At 36.4% G+C, this 18807-nt stretch overlaps 1 protein-coding gene across 1 annotated transcript in view; it reads left to right on the top strand.

Annotated features, from left to right (window-relative positions):
- The first annotated feature begins 1580 nt into the window (after positions 1–1580).
- LOC136839188 (uncharacterized) overlaps positions 1581–18807 on the top strand; it is a 79137-nt gene continuing 61910 nt past the window's right edge. The window contains exons 1-7 of the mRNA XM_067104900.1: positions 1581–1734; positions 3318–3485; positions 7213–7442; positions 10393–10518; positions 10868–11033; positions 14295–14532; positions 17774–17958. Coding sequence (XP_066961001.1) covers positions 14448–14532; positions 17774–17958 — 270 coding nt within the window. The 5' untranslated portion in view covers positions 1581–1734; positions 3318–3485; positions 7213–7442; ... (1 more) ...; positions 10868–11033; positions 14295–14447. The remainder of the gene's footprint in view (positions 1735–3317; positions 3486–7212; positions 7443–10392; positions 10519–10867; positions 11034–14294; positions 14533–17773; positions 17959–18807) is intronic.

Here is an 18807-nt window from a genome sequence, read left to right as displayed (position 1 = left end):
CGTTATATCGTCGCCAGGTTATTATTATTATTATTATTATTATTATTATTATTATTATTATTATTATTATTCATTAACATCATGAGTCACTAAAATGGTGAACAAATCTACAGTGAATGTAAATGTAAATATATATATATATATATATATATATATATATATATATATATATATATATATATATATATATATATATATATATATATATATATATATATATATATGTGTGTGTGTGTGTGTGTGTGTGTGTGTGGTTGTGTATATTAGAATTATATATAAAAACGTTTGTATATATATATATATTTCCAATATACTGTAAATATTTACCACACCACTGTGGATTCCTTCATTATTATTATTATTATTATTATTATTATTATTATTATTATTATTAATAGATTCACAATTTCGTGAAAAACAATGAGTAATAAAAATCCACAATTATATAGTAAATATATTACTATGTAAAAAAACCAAAGACTTTCGAACACCTGAACGGTGTTCCTCATCAGTGTTAACGTTAACACTGATGAGGAACACCGTTCAGGTGTTCGAAAGTCTTTGGTTTTTTTTACATAGTAATGTATTTACTATATAATTTTGGATTTTTATTACTCACATTATTATTATTATTATTATGAAGTAAATCGATTTCTTGTCTTCGTGTATTGCACTCTTGTGCATGGGGCTGATTTTCGCAATCGCTCAATGGACAGAGGTGTCTGGCATCTCCGAATTGGCAACACAGGGAAAAGGTAAGACAGATTATGCGTGAATAGAGGCGGACTTGATGAGTATACTTGAAATATGTATAATCTGTTATATAGATGTGCTAACTTAACATTGGAAACTATGAATTTCTATATTTGTTTCCTTGTTTATGTGTTCTAATAGATGAAAAGAAAACACGTTCAAATACGTTATTAGTTAATTGCTTACTATCTTCACGAAATAGTAAAACCTTTTCACGATAAGAGTGCAGCTATGCAACTCTTCAGTCGTTCCTTAATTATCAAGAATAATCGTTAGCTTTGAGCGAGTAGATGCTCTTTCCAGTACGATAAGTAAGAAGCGGCGTTCATTTCAATAAACATTCATCGGCTTTCCAGAGCATCTCTCCCCGTAGGGTGGGGGGTAGTGCCGTCAGTGCACCTCATGCGGTGTGCGGTAGGCACTACTTAAGGTTCTTCGCAGCGTTCCTTACGCCCCTAGTTGCAACCCATTTCGTTCCTTTTACTGCACCTCCGTTCATATTGTCTTTCTTCCCTCTTACTTTCCACCCTCTCCTAACAGTTGTTTCAGAGTGCAACTGCCAGATTTTCCTCCTGTTACACCTTTGCAACTTTCTTACTTTCAATTTCCGTTTCAGCGCTGAATGACCTCACAGGTCCCAGCACTTGACCTTTGGCCAAAATTCTATATTCTATTCTATTCTCGATAAATGAGAAACAGCGCTCATTTCAATCAACATTCATGGGCTTTCCCCAAAAACCGGTCATTTAGTCCGCCAAGGGAATGAACATTAGCCTGACCGAGCACTTTTCTTCTTCTTCTCTCAGTTTTCTTCGAAGGGGGAGGAAGACTTGCGGTCGGAGGAGCGCTCCCTCGAGTTAGGAACGGCGGTGAATTCCATCTGGGCTTCCTGGTGCGAGAGATTTATCAAACGTACATGGATGGTTGCCACACCCTGCTTGTCAAGGAGGGAGACAACGGGATTGTTTATTCTGTTTTAAGGTAAAGGTAACAGAGCATTTTAGGAAATTATATTTTCTCGAATAATAACGCTAGAGTGAAGTGAAGCAGCTGATAGGATATTAATTTGTTAAATGAAATCATTAAGCTAAAGAGCAACTGAAATATTTTCCTTGTACTTCATAACAAATACACACGTAGCATAACTAAAGTAATCTGAATTATCTGTAACATGGGGAATGCAAAGAATAGTAAATATTTTGACATTGACATTCCAGTTATCTGTCTTTTGTAGGACTAATAACAACAATTTTCCATCCCTTCAGTTTTTTTATTTTTTTTACCAATTTTCTGCAATTATCCAATTTTTCGTCAAGAATCTTGGCACGGTCATGTTACTTATTTTACAAGAACTATTTCTATCATCACCCACCGTATTTCCACAGAAATTGCTGTGATAGTTTATAGATTCTTGAAGGCTGGGATGGTGAGAATTCCAAATATTGTAAATAGCTATGCAGTCTTTCCTCCTGCCTCTTCCTCTTCTCAGCTTAATCCGTAGTCGGGGTCGTTGTTTCTAGTCTTTCACCATGCAACCTTCACTAAACGCGACCATCTTTCTCAAACCTTTATATGTGTCGCTGAATTCTCATGTCATGTGGCTCAGACGTACTTGTCTTTTATTTTTTTTTATTAGCTTCTGACATTAGACCGCTTGAGTGCAACAGACCAAAAAAAAAACTACTGAGCAATAGGTCGCAGAAATATTAACGGGTGATGTTAGAAAGTTAATTTTCCAGTTGGCTGACAGGACAAGTATGTTTAAAAGCCACAGAGCGTGGAAGATGATCCGTTTATGTAATGAAAGGTATCTCTGATGTTTAATATTTTGCGATATAGTAGGTACTGAGTGAAGACATATGCAACGTTGCGGATTGAGCGTCCACCGATGGCCGGGTCATGCATTGATGACTCTAACTAAAATAATTTCGGTTTTACAAAACCAAATGGTAATTTGGTAGCGACTAAAATATTTATTAAAAAATTTCAGATGTGAGGTTAGTCAGTTTCGTATCTATATCTAGAGACGGACAAATGAACGGTATCTACGGAAAAAAATGCTGTAACAATCCAGAAGGAAGGCATTATATATAATGAGGAATTTCAGTCTGCTTAAGCACAGCTTTGTTCGCCATATAAGGGAAAATTTTTGTGCGTCTGCCGGGATAAATTTATACTTTTATTAAAAGTGATAATTTATCAGCAATAAAGTTAAAGAATCGCACCAATTATATGCATCCTGACGACACTAATTTGAAGAAAAAAAAATTGATACGTTTAAGAATGAATATAAAGGTCCTCTTGACTATGTGTTTGAAATTGATAAAGCCCTCCTTTTACTGTACATCCGTTTATATTCTCTTCCATCTGCCTTGCCACCCTCTCTAACAATTGTTTCATAGTGAAATCGCAAGATTTTCCTTCTGTTACACCTCTCAAACCTTCTTACTGTCAATTTCCCTTTCAGGGCTGAATGACCCCAAAGGTCCCAGTCTTGGCCTTTGGCCTAAATTCTATATTGTATTTTATTCTATTCTACTGATAAATATCACTGTCTTCTCTAGATCACTCCGAGATGCTTACATACCCGAAGCAATTCTGGACCTACGGCTGGTCAGCCTTGACCCCACAAATGAACTCTTGCTCGATCTCAAGCGAGGTGAAAAGGAGGTCCTGTGTCGTGTTTTCGTTATCGATATGACCAGCAACTCCAACATTTCACAGGTTATACGGTACGGTCGACGGACTTAAATTCTGTACTGATATGATATTCTTCTCGTGAGACAAAAGTTTTTCAGATGCATGTTCCAGAGGTTCTTCATTCCTCACACCGTGGAACTGTGGAACAGTCTCCCTGAGGATGTCGTGCAATTGAAACTTCAGAAGTTCCAACGAAGATGCAGTGCATTGCTACCCAGATAGTTCTCCTTGCATTTTATCTGTTTATTTATTAATTTGTTGATTAATTTTTCTTTTCTACTAACTCATCTCTTCTTTCTAATGAACACCATATTCTTTGGAAATTTGAATTTCTGGTCAATGGCCCTTGTGGGCTTGTCCCATATGAAGAGGGTTCAGGTTCTGAATAATAATAATAATGATAATAATAATTTTATTACGTTAAAAAAACATCTTTCTCACATGTCTCGGTTGCAGCATACATTTAGAAATTATACTAATTAGGCTCCTTGTAGAAATAACTTCGATTATTTCAAGTTCATTTCATCCTGACAGAATAGAGCTTTTTCAGAACGTACAGCTTTTCAGAATGTATAGTCTTTTCAGTATGTATAGCTTTTTCGGAACTTATCAGTTGCAGCAAATGCCTAAAATTAATACTAATACCTAGAGTAGGATTCATGTGGAAATAATTTTGATTATGTGAAGTTCAGCTTCATCCCGGGCGCAAATTCCTGAGACGTATGCTAGTATTGTACCAGCCCCGGTTTCTTTTTTTTTTTTGGCCATCCCCCTAGGTTAGGTTAGGATAGTAATGCAAGAGTAATTTGGGTGTGGGAAACATATTGAGATTATTTTCAAGAATATTCTATGATTAGTTCTTAAGATATGGCGTCCCACTTTTTTCAGGGAAAGGTTCCAGTACAGTTACATCTCGGGAAAATGCATCCGGGGCTTTAGAGATTACCATATCAAGGAGATTATATAAAATGCTACTCTCGTTAGTGTGTACTGTTCAGTGAGTTTCGTAATTCATGGAACTGACTTTGAAGTTAATTCAAAAGTGCCACTAGTAGACAAGGCTGTGACGTGTGTTCAGATCGGCAACTTAACCAATTGCATCATATTCTGGTTCAGCTACTAAAAAATGTTTTATGGAATTTATGATTTTTCATTTTCGAGTCATATATTCGATTACTTGTAGTGATGCAGCTGAGAGAGAGAGAGAGAGAGAGAGAGAGAGAGAGAGAGAGAGAGAGAGAGAGAGAGAGAGAGAGAGAGAGAATATTTTGATGTAGATATTCGTTCCTTTTTTTCTTCACTGATGTTTTATTCTTTTGTAAATTATTTTGAAATTAAATTTTTTTAAGCCATATTCTTTATTCTGGAGTTATATACTGTATATATATATATATATATATATATATATATATATATATATATATATATATATATATATATATATATATATATATATATATATATATATATATATATATATATATAATATATATATTATATGGATAATGGAGTTATGGCATTCTGTTCTCTATCCATTTATTAAGAAGCCGACGTTTCGTATCGCTTGATAGAAAACAGAATGCCATTCCACTGCTCCATTACGTCTACTGTCTGAGTGTTTGCTTCTGCCTTCGTGTATATATGTATATATATATATATATTTTTATGTTTCCTGGTGCAGGTGGATCTTATGACTCCACAATTATTACTTTACTCGAAAATGTCCTTGTAAGATACCCAGGACATATAAAACACAAACAAAAAAAAGAAGTACACGGAGCGGAGGGCTCTTCATAGGGGAAGTGCGTGAAACACGTGGATATAAAAATAGTTATATTTGATAGCACACAAGGTCAAAGGGAAAATTAACTGAAAACACGGTAAATTACTGCCGTAGAAGTCCTCCCGAAGGGGGGGGGGGAGCTTGGGAATGCCAGGAACACGGACCAAGGATAATTCTGCTGCATGCGTCTTCCTGAAACGATATTAGGACCCCCGTTACACATCAAATGCTGGAATTTGGGGATTGAATTGCTCGGGGGTGCACTGAAGGCGCCAAAGGACTCCCCGAGGCGTTACTTGTGACTCAGAGGAAAGGAGCTGTGAACACGTGGGCCTGGCTTGAACCAAGGAATATCAGGGAACACAAAGTTATAGGCCCAGAAATTAATAAATGCAAAAGGGCTAAGTAATCGTGACTAGCAACTCGTTTTGGGTACATTACCACATTTGTAGGGGCGTAGGGCTGTCGTCGGCTTCCAGCTTCGTCTTCTGCCAGAGGTACACGTGGTTGCGTCGACAAAAGGGCCTCCCTCACCAAGGTACTGCTTCAAGTCGTAGATTGGGGCGGAAAAGGGCGCCCTTGGGATGATGAAAAGGCCGCCGTTTAATGTCAGCTCGCGTTTGGGAGACTTGCAATCCCCCTTGCAGTCTCCTAAGGCCACGTGGAATGGAACACGGGGCACAAAGGGCGGCGATGGGCTCCACGTGGCGCGGCGGAAAAGGAAAAGGAGGGCAGGGGCAAGGCCTGCAGAGGCGTGACTGCTCGGCTTAAACTAGCGACGCGTGTGAGAAAGAGCTGTCCTGGCCCTGACCATTTATTGTTTCTGGACAGGGGTGGGGGGGGGCGATGTCCTGACCCAGGTCGCCGACGCGGCTATATCATAGAAAACGATCTTACTTCCCTGTACCAAAGAAAATGGTGCAAAGCCAGATTACTGTCCCCCAACTATTATATCTGAGCCCTTATACCCCAGACTTTCACTGGTTCAAACCAACCCAAAGCAGGAAAGGAGAACAGTTCCATAGCGTATTTTGGCGCTACTCTTTTACAATATATATATATATATATATATATATATATATATATATATATATATATATATATATATATATATATATATATATATATGTATGTATAAATAATCAACACACACTCACGTGTGGAACAGAAATAAATTTCTGACTCACGTCGGGATCGAACCAGGTCTCTCAGGTGAAAGGCAAGGGCGCTATCCACTTGCCTTTCACCTGAGAGACCTGGGTTGATCCTGACGTGAGTCAGAAATTTATATATATATATATATATATATATATATATATATATATATATATATATATATATATATATATATATATATATATATATATATATATATATATATATATATATATATATATATATATATATATATATATATATAACGAATATCTTACTAATGATTTAAGTCATATTGTAAAACTCGCATATCTTTTTAACAACAAAGGGTGACCAGTTTATATACTCCCTGACTAATATTTAGAAAAAATGTTTCTTAACATTCAAGTGAAACCATTACATGATAAGATTACTTTTGAATTTCCTCAGTCCCTGATGAATCATGAGGGATTTATCAACGAATGTACAATAAAACCACTCTAGCAGTTGAGGTAGATGTATTTTGACAAAGTCCATCTTGGTGCTATTTATTAGATTTAATTATGCGTAATCCTTGTCCTAAAATATTTTGAGTAGGTTAGATTTTTCAGTCTTCTCCTTACAGTCGTTTAGATATTATAGGGCTGCCTATGTATCACCGACTGTCGGGTTTGCAACGCCTGATTTCATCAGTGTTTACGACTTGTCGGGCACGCAAGACACAGTTGATTCGTTGTGGCCACCAAACAAAGTAAACAGTCCCAATTTCCGAGTTTTAAATTAGAATATTTTAGAAATAGTAACAAGTATAAGTTGCTATTGGTTGATTTTTCATGTTCCAGATTCTTGGAGAGCATTCGTCTGTTTCTGATTCCGCACACTCATCTCTTGTTCATTGGCCCCAGAGAATTCGTCCAGGAGACCCTGAAGAACAAGGCCCTTTGGAACACCGTGCAAGCATTTTACCTGGCCTTGCAGGAAGACTACGAGAGCGCCGGTGATAATCCCACCAACAAGCAAAGTTTGGTCGTAGGCAAACGAGGCCCTTTGTCTATGACATCTGAAAATAATGGTAAAGTGAATATTGAGTGTTCTTTTTCGACCTGTAGGTTTCTGTCCTTATGCTGAGAGTTTCCTAAACTGTAATTTACTTAGATGAGAAATTCTGCCCGTTTTCATATTGTTCAGCGTGTGTTTGCACAAAAGAACAACCGCAGGTCATCCTTGTCTTGGAGAGAGAGAGAGAGAAAGAGAGAGAGAGAGAGAGAGAGAGAGAGAGAGAGAGAGAGAGAGAGAGAGAGAGAGAGAGAAGAAGAAGCAGCTCTTTTGCTGTCTCGTATTAACGTGTGTCATCCAACTGAATCTCCTGTTGCTTTACATAGTGAACTGTCTAAGCCTGGATTGTGCTGTAGTAAGAGCCAGAGGAGCTTCCTGTAATTGTGATCATGGTTAAAATTTTTCAGCCTCCAAAAATTTTTCTCTGCACTTCAAACCTCGTTAAAACTTGCTGTCTTCACTTTGAACTCACTTAGACGGTTTAGATGGTTTATCGCTCTCAAATAAATATGCATTCGCAAAATATGTATTATCATCATATTAACCAAGAAATGTTGCTAATGATGGCAAATAGAAGTACAGGAACTACAGGCGTTTGTATAACAGTCAAAATGCACAAAAGGACGCCCTTCATTATTGCTATAGTCAATATAAGCAGTGTCATACTCCCCTCTATTATTATGCTGTTTTATGATATTGCTATAGGAATGTGGTACTTTTAAAACTAATCTTCACTCAGTACAAGGCAGAAAGGAATGACTTTTTTTCCGTTTTATTTTTCGGTTGCAGTGTTATTTTCACAACTTGATTATGTGAAAATACACTTTTTAAAAATCTTAGAAACTACAGACTGAACACATTAGTATATATAAAGGGACTTTTCTTGGATTTACTAAATAGTGATTTGCATATATTACGAAAAGAGATTACAGAGCGAATTACGACAAAGAAGGAAATAAAATATATAACGCGGATTTCCGTACTTTACAGGTACCATATCGTGATTGTTTTTCCCCTATGCTACCAGTTATATGTGATATATTTTTAGTTCTCTGAAAAGAAAGCTATTGTGCCATGTTTGTCAGAAAGGACATGTCTTCAAAGTGTCTGTTAATTTACATATCAGAAAGGACATGCCCCCAAAGTGTCTGTTAAGTTTACTTATCAGACAGGACATGCCCCCAAAGTGTCTGATAAGTTTACTCATCAGAAAGGACATGATCCCCAAAGCATCTGTTAAATTTACCTATCAGAAAGGACATGCCCTCAAGTTCTGTTAAGTTTACTCATCAGAAAGGACATGCTCTCAATTGTCTGTTAAGTTTACTCATCAGAAAGGACATGCCCCCAAAGCGTCTGTTAAATTTACTTATCAGAAAGGACATGCCCTCAATTGTCTGTTAAACTTACGTATCAGAAAGTACATGCCCCTAAGTGTCTGTTAAGTTTACTTATCAGAGAGGACATGCCCCCAAAGTGTCTGTTAAGTTTACTTATCAGAAAGGACATGTCTCCAAAGTGTCTGTTAAGTTTACTCATCAGAAAGGACATGCCCCCCAAAGTGTCTGCTAAGTTTACTTATCAGAAAGGACATGCCCTCAAGTGTCTGTTAAGTTTACGTATCAGAAAGTACATGCCCCCAAAGCGTCTGTTAAGTTTACTTATCAGAAAGGACATTTCTCCAAAGTGCCTGTTAAGTTTATTTATCAGAAAGGACGTGCCCCCAAAGTGTCTGTTAAGTTTACTCATCAGAAAGGACATGCCCCCAAAGTGTCTGTTAAGTTTATTCATCAGAAAGGACATGCCCCCAAAGTGTCTGTTAAGTTTACTCATCAGAAAGGACATGCCCGCAAAGTGTCTGTTAAGTTTACTCATCAGAAAGGACATGCCCCCAAAGTGTCATGTTTACTTATCAGAAAGGACATGCCCCCAAAGTGTCTGTTCAGTTTACTTGTCAGAAAGGACATGTCTCCAAAGTGTCTGTTAAGTTTACTTATCAGAAAGGACATGCCCCCAAAGTGTCTGTTAAGTTTACTTGTCAGAAAGGACATGTCTCCAAAGTGTCTGTTAAGTTTACTCATCAGAAAGGACATGTCTCCGAAGTGTCTGTTAAGTTTACTTATCAGAGAGGACATGTCTCCGAAGTGTCTGTTAAGTTTACTCATCAGAAAGGACGTGCCCCCAAAGTGTCTGTTAAGTTTACTTATCAGCAAGGACATGCCCCCAAAGTGTCTGTTAAGTTTGCTTGCCAGAAAGGACATGGCTCCAAAGTGTCTATTAAGTTTATTCATCAGAAAGGACATGCCCCCAAAGTGTCTGTTAAGTTTACTTATCAGCAAGGACATGCCCCCAAAGTGTCTGTTAAGTTTGCTTGCCAGAAAGGACATGTCTCCAAAGTGTCTATTAAGTTTACTCATCAGAAAGGACATGCCCCCAAAGTGTCTGTTAAGTTTACTTATCAGCAAGGACGTGCCCCCAAAGTGTCTGTTAAGTTTGCTTGCCAGAAAGGACATGTCTCCAAAGTGTCTATTAAGTTTACTCATCAGAAAGGACATGCCCCCAAAGTGTCTGTTAAGTTTACTTATCAGCAAGGACATGCCCCCATAGTGTCTGTTAAGTTTGCTTGCCAGAAAGGACATGTCTCCAAAGTGTCTATTAAGTTTACTCATCAGAAAGGACATGCCCCCAAAGTGTCTGTTAAGTTTACTCATCAGAAAGGACATGTCTCCAAAGTGTCTGTTAAGTTTATTCATCAGAAAGGACGTCCCCCCAAAGTGTCTGTTAAGTTTACTTATCAGTAAGGACATGCCGCCAGTGTCTGTTAAGTTGAGGTGCTAATGTATCAAAAGAAAATATGGGGATTGAAACGATTAATGTACTCTTAAGAACAGAGCCAAGAGTGAACTAGCGATTAGATTAAGCTAAATAAAAGATAATATGATCTCTTACAATCTTTTACATTTCAGGGATGATGAAGAAAGTAACCATCTATAAACTATGCTTCTTGTGCAACAATGGAGAGGTGGGAATCTACCCCGTCCAGGAATGAAATCCCGCAAGGGGGCTGCTCAAATTACATCGGTTATTTGATGGTAAACATATGAAGATAAATCCCTAAATCCCATGCCTTTGAAAAAAGATCCCTAGTTTATCGTGATTAAAAAACCCCATATTTATCATGGTTAAAAAGTTTTTAATTTATCGTAATGAAGAATCCTTAATTTATCTTTATGAAAAATTCGTAATTTATCCTGATTATCGGTCTACATCAAAATAGCTTTTAGGTTACCGACACAAGCTCAAAATACATTTATTACATTCGACCAGAAAGTATTTCTATAAATTTGAGACATATAAAAGGATAAATATTGAATTAAAAAGGATAAAAATAGGTAGTTATGTGTGATACCCACCTCACTCTCTCTCTCTCTCTCTCCTCAGAACCTTTCAGGAACATGTTGGGCCACAGACTAAACATCGTGAACCTTGACTGGTACCCCTTCGTCGACTTCGTCAGGGATTCTAATGAAAGTTCCACTACTGTCACGCCCTTGGATTCGGTTGGTGTGCGCATGCTCCTAGCTATCTCCAAGGCTTTAAATTTCACGTAGGTAGAAAAATTTTTGAGATATCTGCCTCGTTCAATGCTTATTTATTGAAAATTCGCCATATCAGTCCTTCCCTTTTTGGCAAAGTGTCGAGTATGCAGTTTTTTTTCAATTGTTTGAGGTAACTGCATCGACGGTGATTTCATCATCGACTTCTTGTTTCATCAAGGTATCAAGTCTGACCCTCTCACCATTCAGAATATGGAGAGAGAGAGAGAGAGAGAGAGACTTGAAATTGTGTGGAAACAAGAAGCCAGTGACAAAATCACCGCCGATGCAGTTACCTCAAATAATTGAAAAAAATGCATATTCGACACTTTGTCAAAGAAGGGACGAACTGATTATTGGTAGCACTGTATCTGTTTCAATATCAGTTGTATAATGCTTTGTTGGCTAACCATTCGCATACATTTGCTATAAAGAATGTGACTGGATAGTTTTAAAAGATACGTCAGTTTTGGTTTTAGCCACTGTAAATTTTTAGAGAAACCACATTCATGTGGCCTTTTGTTCTATAGTTCAAATAAACGCAATAAAAAATTCAGATAGCGAACTGAAAAACGAAAGGCGTCAATATCATTTCGATAAGCACACCTAAAAATGCCAGATTTCTCATATGGCTGCATTAATGTCAAAGTATATTTGTTCAGCCAAAGGCTGTAAATAAAGATAAGTAACAAAGTTGCTGAAAGGTACTTAACTTTAATATTGCTCTTAACCCGGGAAATCAACTAATATTTGTCCCCGTAGGGGGCTAGTGCCGTTAGTGCACCTCGCGCGCTGCGCTGTTGGCATTACTTAAGGTTCTTTGCACTGTGGCTTAGGCCTCTAGCTGCAACCCCTGTCGTTCCTTTTACTGTACCTCCATTGATACATTCTTCCATCTTGCTATCCATCCTCTCCTCACAATTATTTCATAGTGCAACTACGAGGTTTTCCTCCTGTTACACGTTTCAAATCTTTTACTGTCAATTTCCATTTCAGCACTGAATGACCTTATAGGTCCCAGTGCTTGGCCTTTGGCGTAAATTCTATATTCATTATTCAATTCAACTAATATTTGTGTCATATTTACTTCGGCGGACAACAGTTATCTCTCCCAAACAGGTTAATACTTCGGCGGACAACAGTCATCTCTCCCAAACAGATTAACCTTATCTCCTTATCCACATCGATAACTCGCGCCACCCACCCCCTTCGTATGTCATGAATCATTGTTTGCACACTCCTTGTCACGCCTTTATGACGTCACGTTCATGTTTAATACCGAGGCGAATAACCTATGCGCGCGCGCATACGTGTGTAAAGGGACACAGCCGAGGTTCTTCCTTAGAGAGGAAGTGAAATATATATATATATATATATATATATATATATATATATATATATATATATATTTATATATATATATATATATATTTATATATATATATATATATATATATATATATATATATATATATATATATATATATATATATATATATATATATTTCAATAAAGGTAAAATCATTGTAAGACCAGTTACGGAGACCGTGGATATAAATGCGGAAATACCAAGGAAAATTGTGAGAATTTTAGATATTGTTGCGAAGAAAGAACAGAGAAATCTCTAAAATAGGAAAGTCTTAACCTTTTACTCTGGAAGTCATAATATAGCAGTAGCACTTTTCTTTTATTAATATTATTTTGTATCCGCATTAAGAAAATGAGTTGTTATTTGGTCAAGACAATGATTCCCAACCTTTATACCTTCAAGGAAACCCTGAAGCACTTTTCCATATCCCAGGAAGCTTTGTCTACAGTACACACACACACACATATTATATATACATATATATATATATATATATATATATATATATATATATATATATATATATGTATGTATATATATATATATATATATATATATATATATATATATATATATATATATATATATATATATATATATATATATATATATATATATATATATATATATATATATATATATATATATATATATATGTTAGCTGAGAATTAAATTTTGGCCATGGCTAATCGAGCTGCATACTATACTATATATATTTATTTAACGATTTGTTGCGGATCCCTTGATAATATTTTGGTCTGCAGAACCCTGGTTGGTAATCGTTGGCTTAAGACAGTTCAGAGAATGATATAAAATTTCGTCTTCTCCTTGAGCAAGGGAATGTCCTCCAATTTGATCTTGGAATTATGTTCGAAGTGACGTGGTATTTAAATCTGACCAAATGCATTTGTCATTTTATAAACCTCTTTAGGACTATGAATACACATTCAAAACTAATAGATAGCACCAACAGCACTCATAAATTGCATTAACTGCAATACTGTATACATTGAATACTAGTTGCTCAATTCCGGATGTTTTATCACAGTAAGTTTTCATTGTATTCTTTTCCTATCTTTGTATAAGATTCATAAATTACTCTGTTCATTAACAAAACTGTGATATTCCATGCAACCGTGGCGAAGAGGAATAATCTGTGAAATAAAAACCCCACAACTTTGATCTTTTAGGATGTTAACATTTTAAGTGGGAAAGGTAGTCATTTTAATTTGAATTACACATACACACACATACACGCATATATATACACACATATGTATATATATAAATATATATGTATATATATATATATATATATATATATATATATATATATATATATATATATATATATATATATATATATATATATATATATATGTGTGTGTGTGTGTGTGTGTGTATGTGTGTATGTATATATAATTAGAGCTGTTAATCAGCTCAGTGGTCTGGTTAAACTAAGGTATACTTTCTTATAAGGGCGCCTCTGGAAGTCGCTTATCCTTCAGTTTATATGCCAGTTCCCGGGGGTGGGGCAGCTAGCCAAGAGCCTTTTTCCACCATAGCTGCAACCACAATACTTAAGTAACTGCCGAGTACATAAATTTTCATCGTAAGTCAAAAGAGGCATAGTGAGATTAATGGAGGGTGTCCGTATTGTTTTGTATAGAGTTCTCTCAATAATGTGATAAGTGTCTTAACCACTGGACCTTGGGATGCATGATCACAAAACAAGGCTAGATGAGGTTAGGTTGTCAGGTAAGTTTAGGTCCTCCCCACCTGTAAGAAAACTCAATATAGAGACCTTGTACAGTCCTTTCACTATTGTCTTATTGTATTGTTTCCCCTCATAAGTATTCTATCGCATAACTGGATATTATCTTACTTCTTGCTTGCGAAACAGATTCCAGATTCGGGTGCCTTGGGACGAGCAGTGGGGGACATCATCGAAGTCTGGAAACTGGACAGGATTGATCGGAATGCTGTGGTACTACAAGGCCATGTCGGTCAGTTACTTGACGGGCCGTTTGAAAGTGGTGGAATACAGTACTCCAGGATGTACGTTACCGAGCCCATTGTTATGGAGATGGCCAAGTCACGGCCACGGCCGCCTTACTTGGCACTTATTCAGCCTCTCAAAGGTAGTATAGAGGTTAGGGGCCGATTGATCCTTGGCGTTAGCCCTCGGTTGAAGATAGTAAATGTTATCATCTCTTTTAATTGTGCTTTGATTGATATATACGATTTTTAAAGAATTCTTTGAAAATTTTTGTATGTAAATAATTTTTTTTACATAATTCATAAAATACTTTGTAACGTTTAGTTATTGTCTTTCCAGATTCATGATTAATAACATCATTAATTTTTATTCTATAGGGGGTGAAGTACTTTGATATAGAATATATATATATATATATATATATATATATATATATATATATATATATATATATATATATATATATATATATATGTGTGTGTGTGTGTGTGTCTCGCGTCCACTCATATACTGTATATGCAACCATGCAAGAAAGATACACGTGTGGAAAATTCCACTACCTGTCATGTAATGCTACATCTCCTTTCGGGTTAGAATGAACGAAAATGACCGTACAAGGCAGTCTAAGAATACAGAAATAACAGCGGAGGGAGGAACCGGTTAGTGTGATAATATTATTATGAGTGGAAGTGGTCCCGGGGGCATTTTCCCGAGATGTAACCAGGTACCGGGACCTTTCCCTGAAAAAAGCGGGATGCCATATTTAAAAACTAACCATAGAATTTTCTTAAAAATAATCTCATTATGTTTCCCTCACCCAAATTAATGGTGGGGTACTAATTTAACTTGACCTAACCTAACCTAGCGGCATGGGAAAAAACCGGGCTGGTGCAACACTAGCATACATCCCAGGAGTTTGCGTCTCGGGGGAGGGGGGACTGAGAGTTATCTGGTCCATAAGTGGGCGATCGAAGTCTTACTTTCTTTGGAGTTGGTTGCAAGAGGATGTCATCCACTTAATCCAGTTTCCATTGCCCTGCGAATAAATTCATATTGTATTTTATTAATGACTACTGCTTTTATTTTTTATTTTTTTTTTTTTGCACAATCAAGAACCTTTAGAGAGACAGACTAAAATTCTCAAGGTTTAATCTAACCAATTCTCCTGCGTGCCAATAAACATTGGATTAAACATTGGAATAAACATTCGATTAACAGGTTGTTCTTGTGACGTAGATTTTTTTGCTCGCTTCAGTGGGATTTTTTAAAAGCCTGTTAAAAGTTCCTTCTTATTTTAGTATAAGTTTGTAATGGAAGGCATCTAAAATAAGGAGGAGTTTTTTTCGCCCAAGTATTTCGTGGCCTTTTTATACCCTCTGTGTACGGTAACACTGCATCGTTGCTAAGATTGGATGGTTACTGACCTTGTTGCCTCCAGTAGAAGGCATTAGCTTTGTTACGGACCTTACAGATGATGTCAAGGCGTGACGGTTGAAATAGGCGTTGGCTACGAAACTCCTGTAGCATATGTAAATTTCTCTCGGGGAAAACATTGCAGGCCACCGCTATTTATACATTATTGCCACGGTGGGTTAGTAAATGAATGTATTAGGACGAGAACGTTAGCTTTCTGTTTGGTGTAAAACTGTATTAGTTGAAATCCTTTATTATTATACAACCAATCAACAATCTCCCGGTCTGATTTAAATTCGACGCCAGGAACCAGCGGTGATTTTAAACTATTAAAAGGATTTCAGAATCTCCTCATCTTTCATCTTAGTGAGCTTATCAACGTTGTGGTTTTCCGCATTGAAAATTCACTTAGGATACCGTTCACCGTTCAGCATATTTTCTTCATGAACGAATCGGCAGCGTCCGGCCGGATCTTTACGTCAGACGTCGGACCATGAACTACATCGGTGCCTCCCTCGACACCCTGTCCAGATGATACAGCACACAATTTGCCTTCACAAATACACTATCTGAAGGGTGATATAGAACTGCTTCATTCAGGGTAATAATATGGAATAAAATAAATATCAACCATAATACCCCCGTATGGGAATAATGCCGTCAGTGCACCTCACGCGGTACACTGTAGGCATAGGGTTCTTTGCGCCGTCCCCTCGGCCCCTAGCTTCTTTAACTCCTTTTATCCCTTTTATATACCTCCACTTATATTCTCTTCCTTCCATCTTACTTTCCACCCTCTCCTCACAGTTGCTTCATAGTGCAACTGCCAGGTATTCCTCCCGTTACGCTTTTCAGACATTTTTAGGCTACTCTCAATTTCCCTTTCAGCGCTGAATGACCTCATAGGTTTCAGCGTTTGGCCTTCGGCTTAAATTCTGTAGCCATTCAACCATAATACAGTGTTAAGACCCTGTCACTTGACCCTTTTCTCTGCTGTACCTTTGTATGTATAGCTTTTACCGTTAGATAGTTATATTGTCTCAGTTGGTTGGGTAGTCCAGAGGTCCACATCGGGCCTCTCAACCCCTTCAACGCCTGACCACACGTGGGGTGACGGTTTGTGCAGGCACATGTAAGAGAGGTCAGTTTTCTATACTATATTTTTCTTTTTTGGTCATTACAGTACTTCGTTACATATTTAAGTTAATTGGTATATATCTATATATGTATATATATGTAGATATAGATATATGTATATGTATAATTATATGTATATATATAATAAAATCTTGACATACACTGTATTTAATGGCACAGGATCCCTATATATATATATATATATATATATATATATATATATATATATATATATATATATATATATATATATATATATATATATATATATATATATATATATATATATACAGTATATATATATACATATATAAATTATATATATATATATATATATATAGAGTATATATATATATATATATATATATATATATATATATATATATATATATATATATATATATTATATAACGAGTCGGCAGAGCTGTGGACTAGTACTCGCTAGGCCCGAGTTCGAGTCTCCAGCCAGCTGATGAAGTGTTAGAGGAATTTATTTCTGGTGACAGAAATTCATTCCTCGCTATAACGTGGTTCGGATTCCACAATAAGCTGTAGGTCCCGTTGCTAAGTAACCAATTGGTTCTTAGCCACGTAAAATAAGTCTAATCCTTCGGGTCAGCCCTTTCTAGGAGAGCTGTTAATCAGCTCAGTGGTCTGGTAAAACTAAGGTATACTTAATTTATATATGTATATATAATATATATATGTATATATATATCAATATGTATATATATATATATATATATATATATATATATATATATATATATATATATATATATATATATATATATATTATAAAATCTTGACATACACTGTATTTAATGGCACAGGATCCCTATGGGCTGCCGTTCTGGTCTCGAGCATAACAGCTGGTTTTGTGTACTGGGGTCTGCATCTAGGCTGGAAGAAATTATCCGGAGGGAAAGCCAGGAGCTTCGAAACGCATATCTTCGACACCTGGAGCATTCTGTTTGAAGAACCGCCTCCCATGGTGCCTGAAAACATCTCAGGACAGGTGAGTTGCCTATCCAGATTTGATGACAGGTCTACGAACTCATAATATTATTATTATTATTATTATTATTATTATTATTATTATTATTATTATTATTATTATTATTATTACTGCAGATTTCCAAAAGTCACAATGTTTCCAATAATAAACAACCATCGCATAAGAAAATTTAGGAGTTCACAAAGCCTGCCATGATTTTGATTAGAGACATCCTACTGTTTGAGTTACGTAACTGAGCTAACCAGAACATCAAGTTCATAAAGAAACAGATTACTTTTCCGTCCATGTTTCAGGAGACTTAATGAAAAATTCCTGCTAGGCATCTTGAATGCTCTGTTTATTACACAATATTAGCTTGAAATGTCATCATGGATGAAAATATAACGGTAGTCATGGTTGTCGATATTCGCCATTTAATTCTTAAATGAGACGATTTACTCAAAGGAACAGATGACCAAGGTATTCATTAAATGATCGTGCAGCTCAGTAAATGGTATTGTCATCTATGTAAAAGGATATTGTGTGTTTTTACTTTAATATCACAACCACTCCCATGTGCGCCGTGTTCAGTACCAGCCCAAGGGAACGAATGCTAAAACATGAGCAAAAGACGGTAAAATATCTCGGCAACAGTAAATTTACGATGACTTTAGTGTGATTTTCGTATTAAGTATATCAAGGTGCTTTATGAACAGAGCATAAAACTTCAGCATGGAGTTGTCTCCGTAGGGGGTTAGTGCTGTTAGTGCACCTCACGCGGTGCACTGTAGGCATTACTTAAAGTTCTTTCAGCGTCTCTTTGGCCCCAAGCTGTAACCCCTTTCATTCCATTTTACTGTACCTCCGTTC

The sequence above is a fragment of the Macrobrachium rosenbergii genome, chromosome 6, assembly GCF_040412425.1.
Source record: "Macrobrachium rosenbergii isolate ZJJX-2024 chromosome 6, ASM4041242v1, whole genome shotgun sequence".
Lineage (NCBI taxonomy): Eukaryota > Metazoa > Arthropoda > Malacostraca > Decapoda > Palaemonidae > Macrobrachium > Macrobrachium rosenbergii.
The sequence above is the reverse complement of the archived record's forward strand: the minus strand, read 5'-3'. Positions and strand labels throughout refer to the sequence as shown.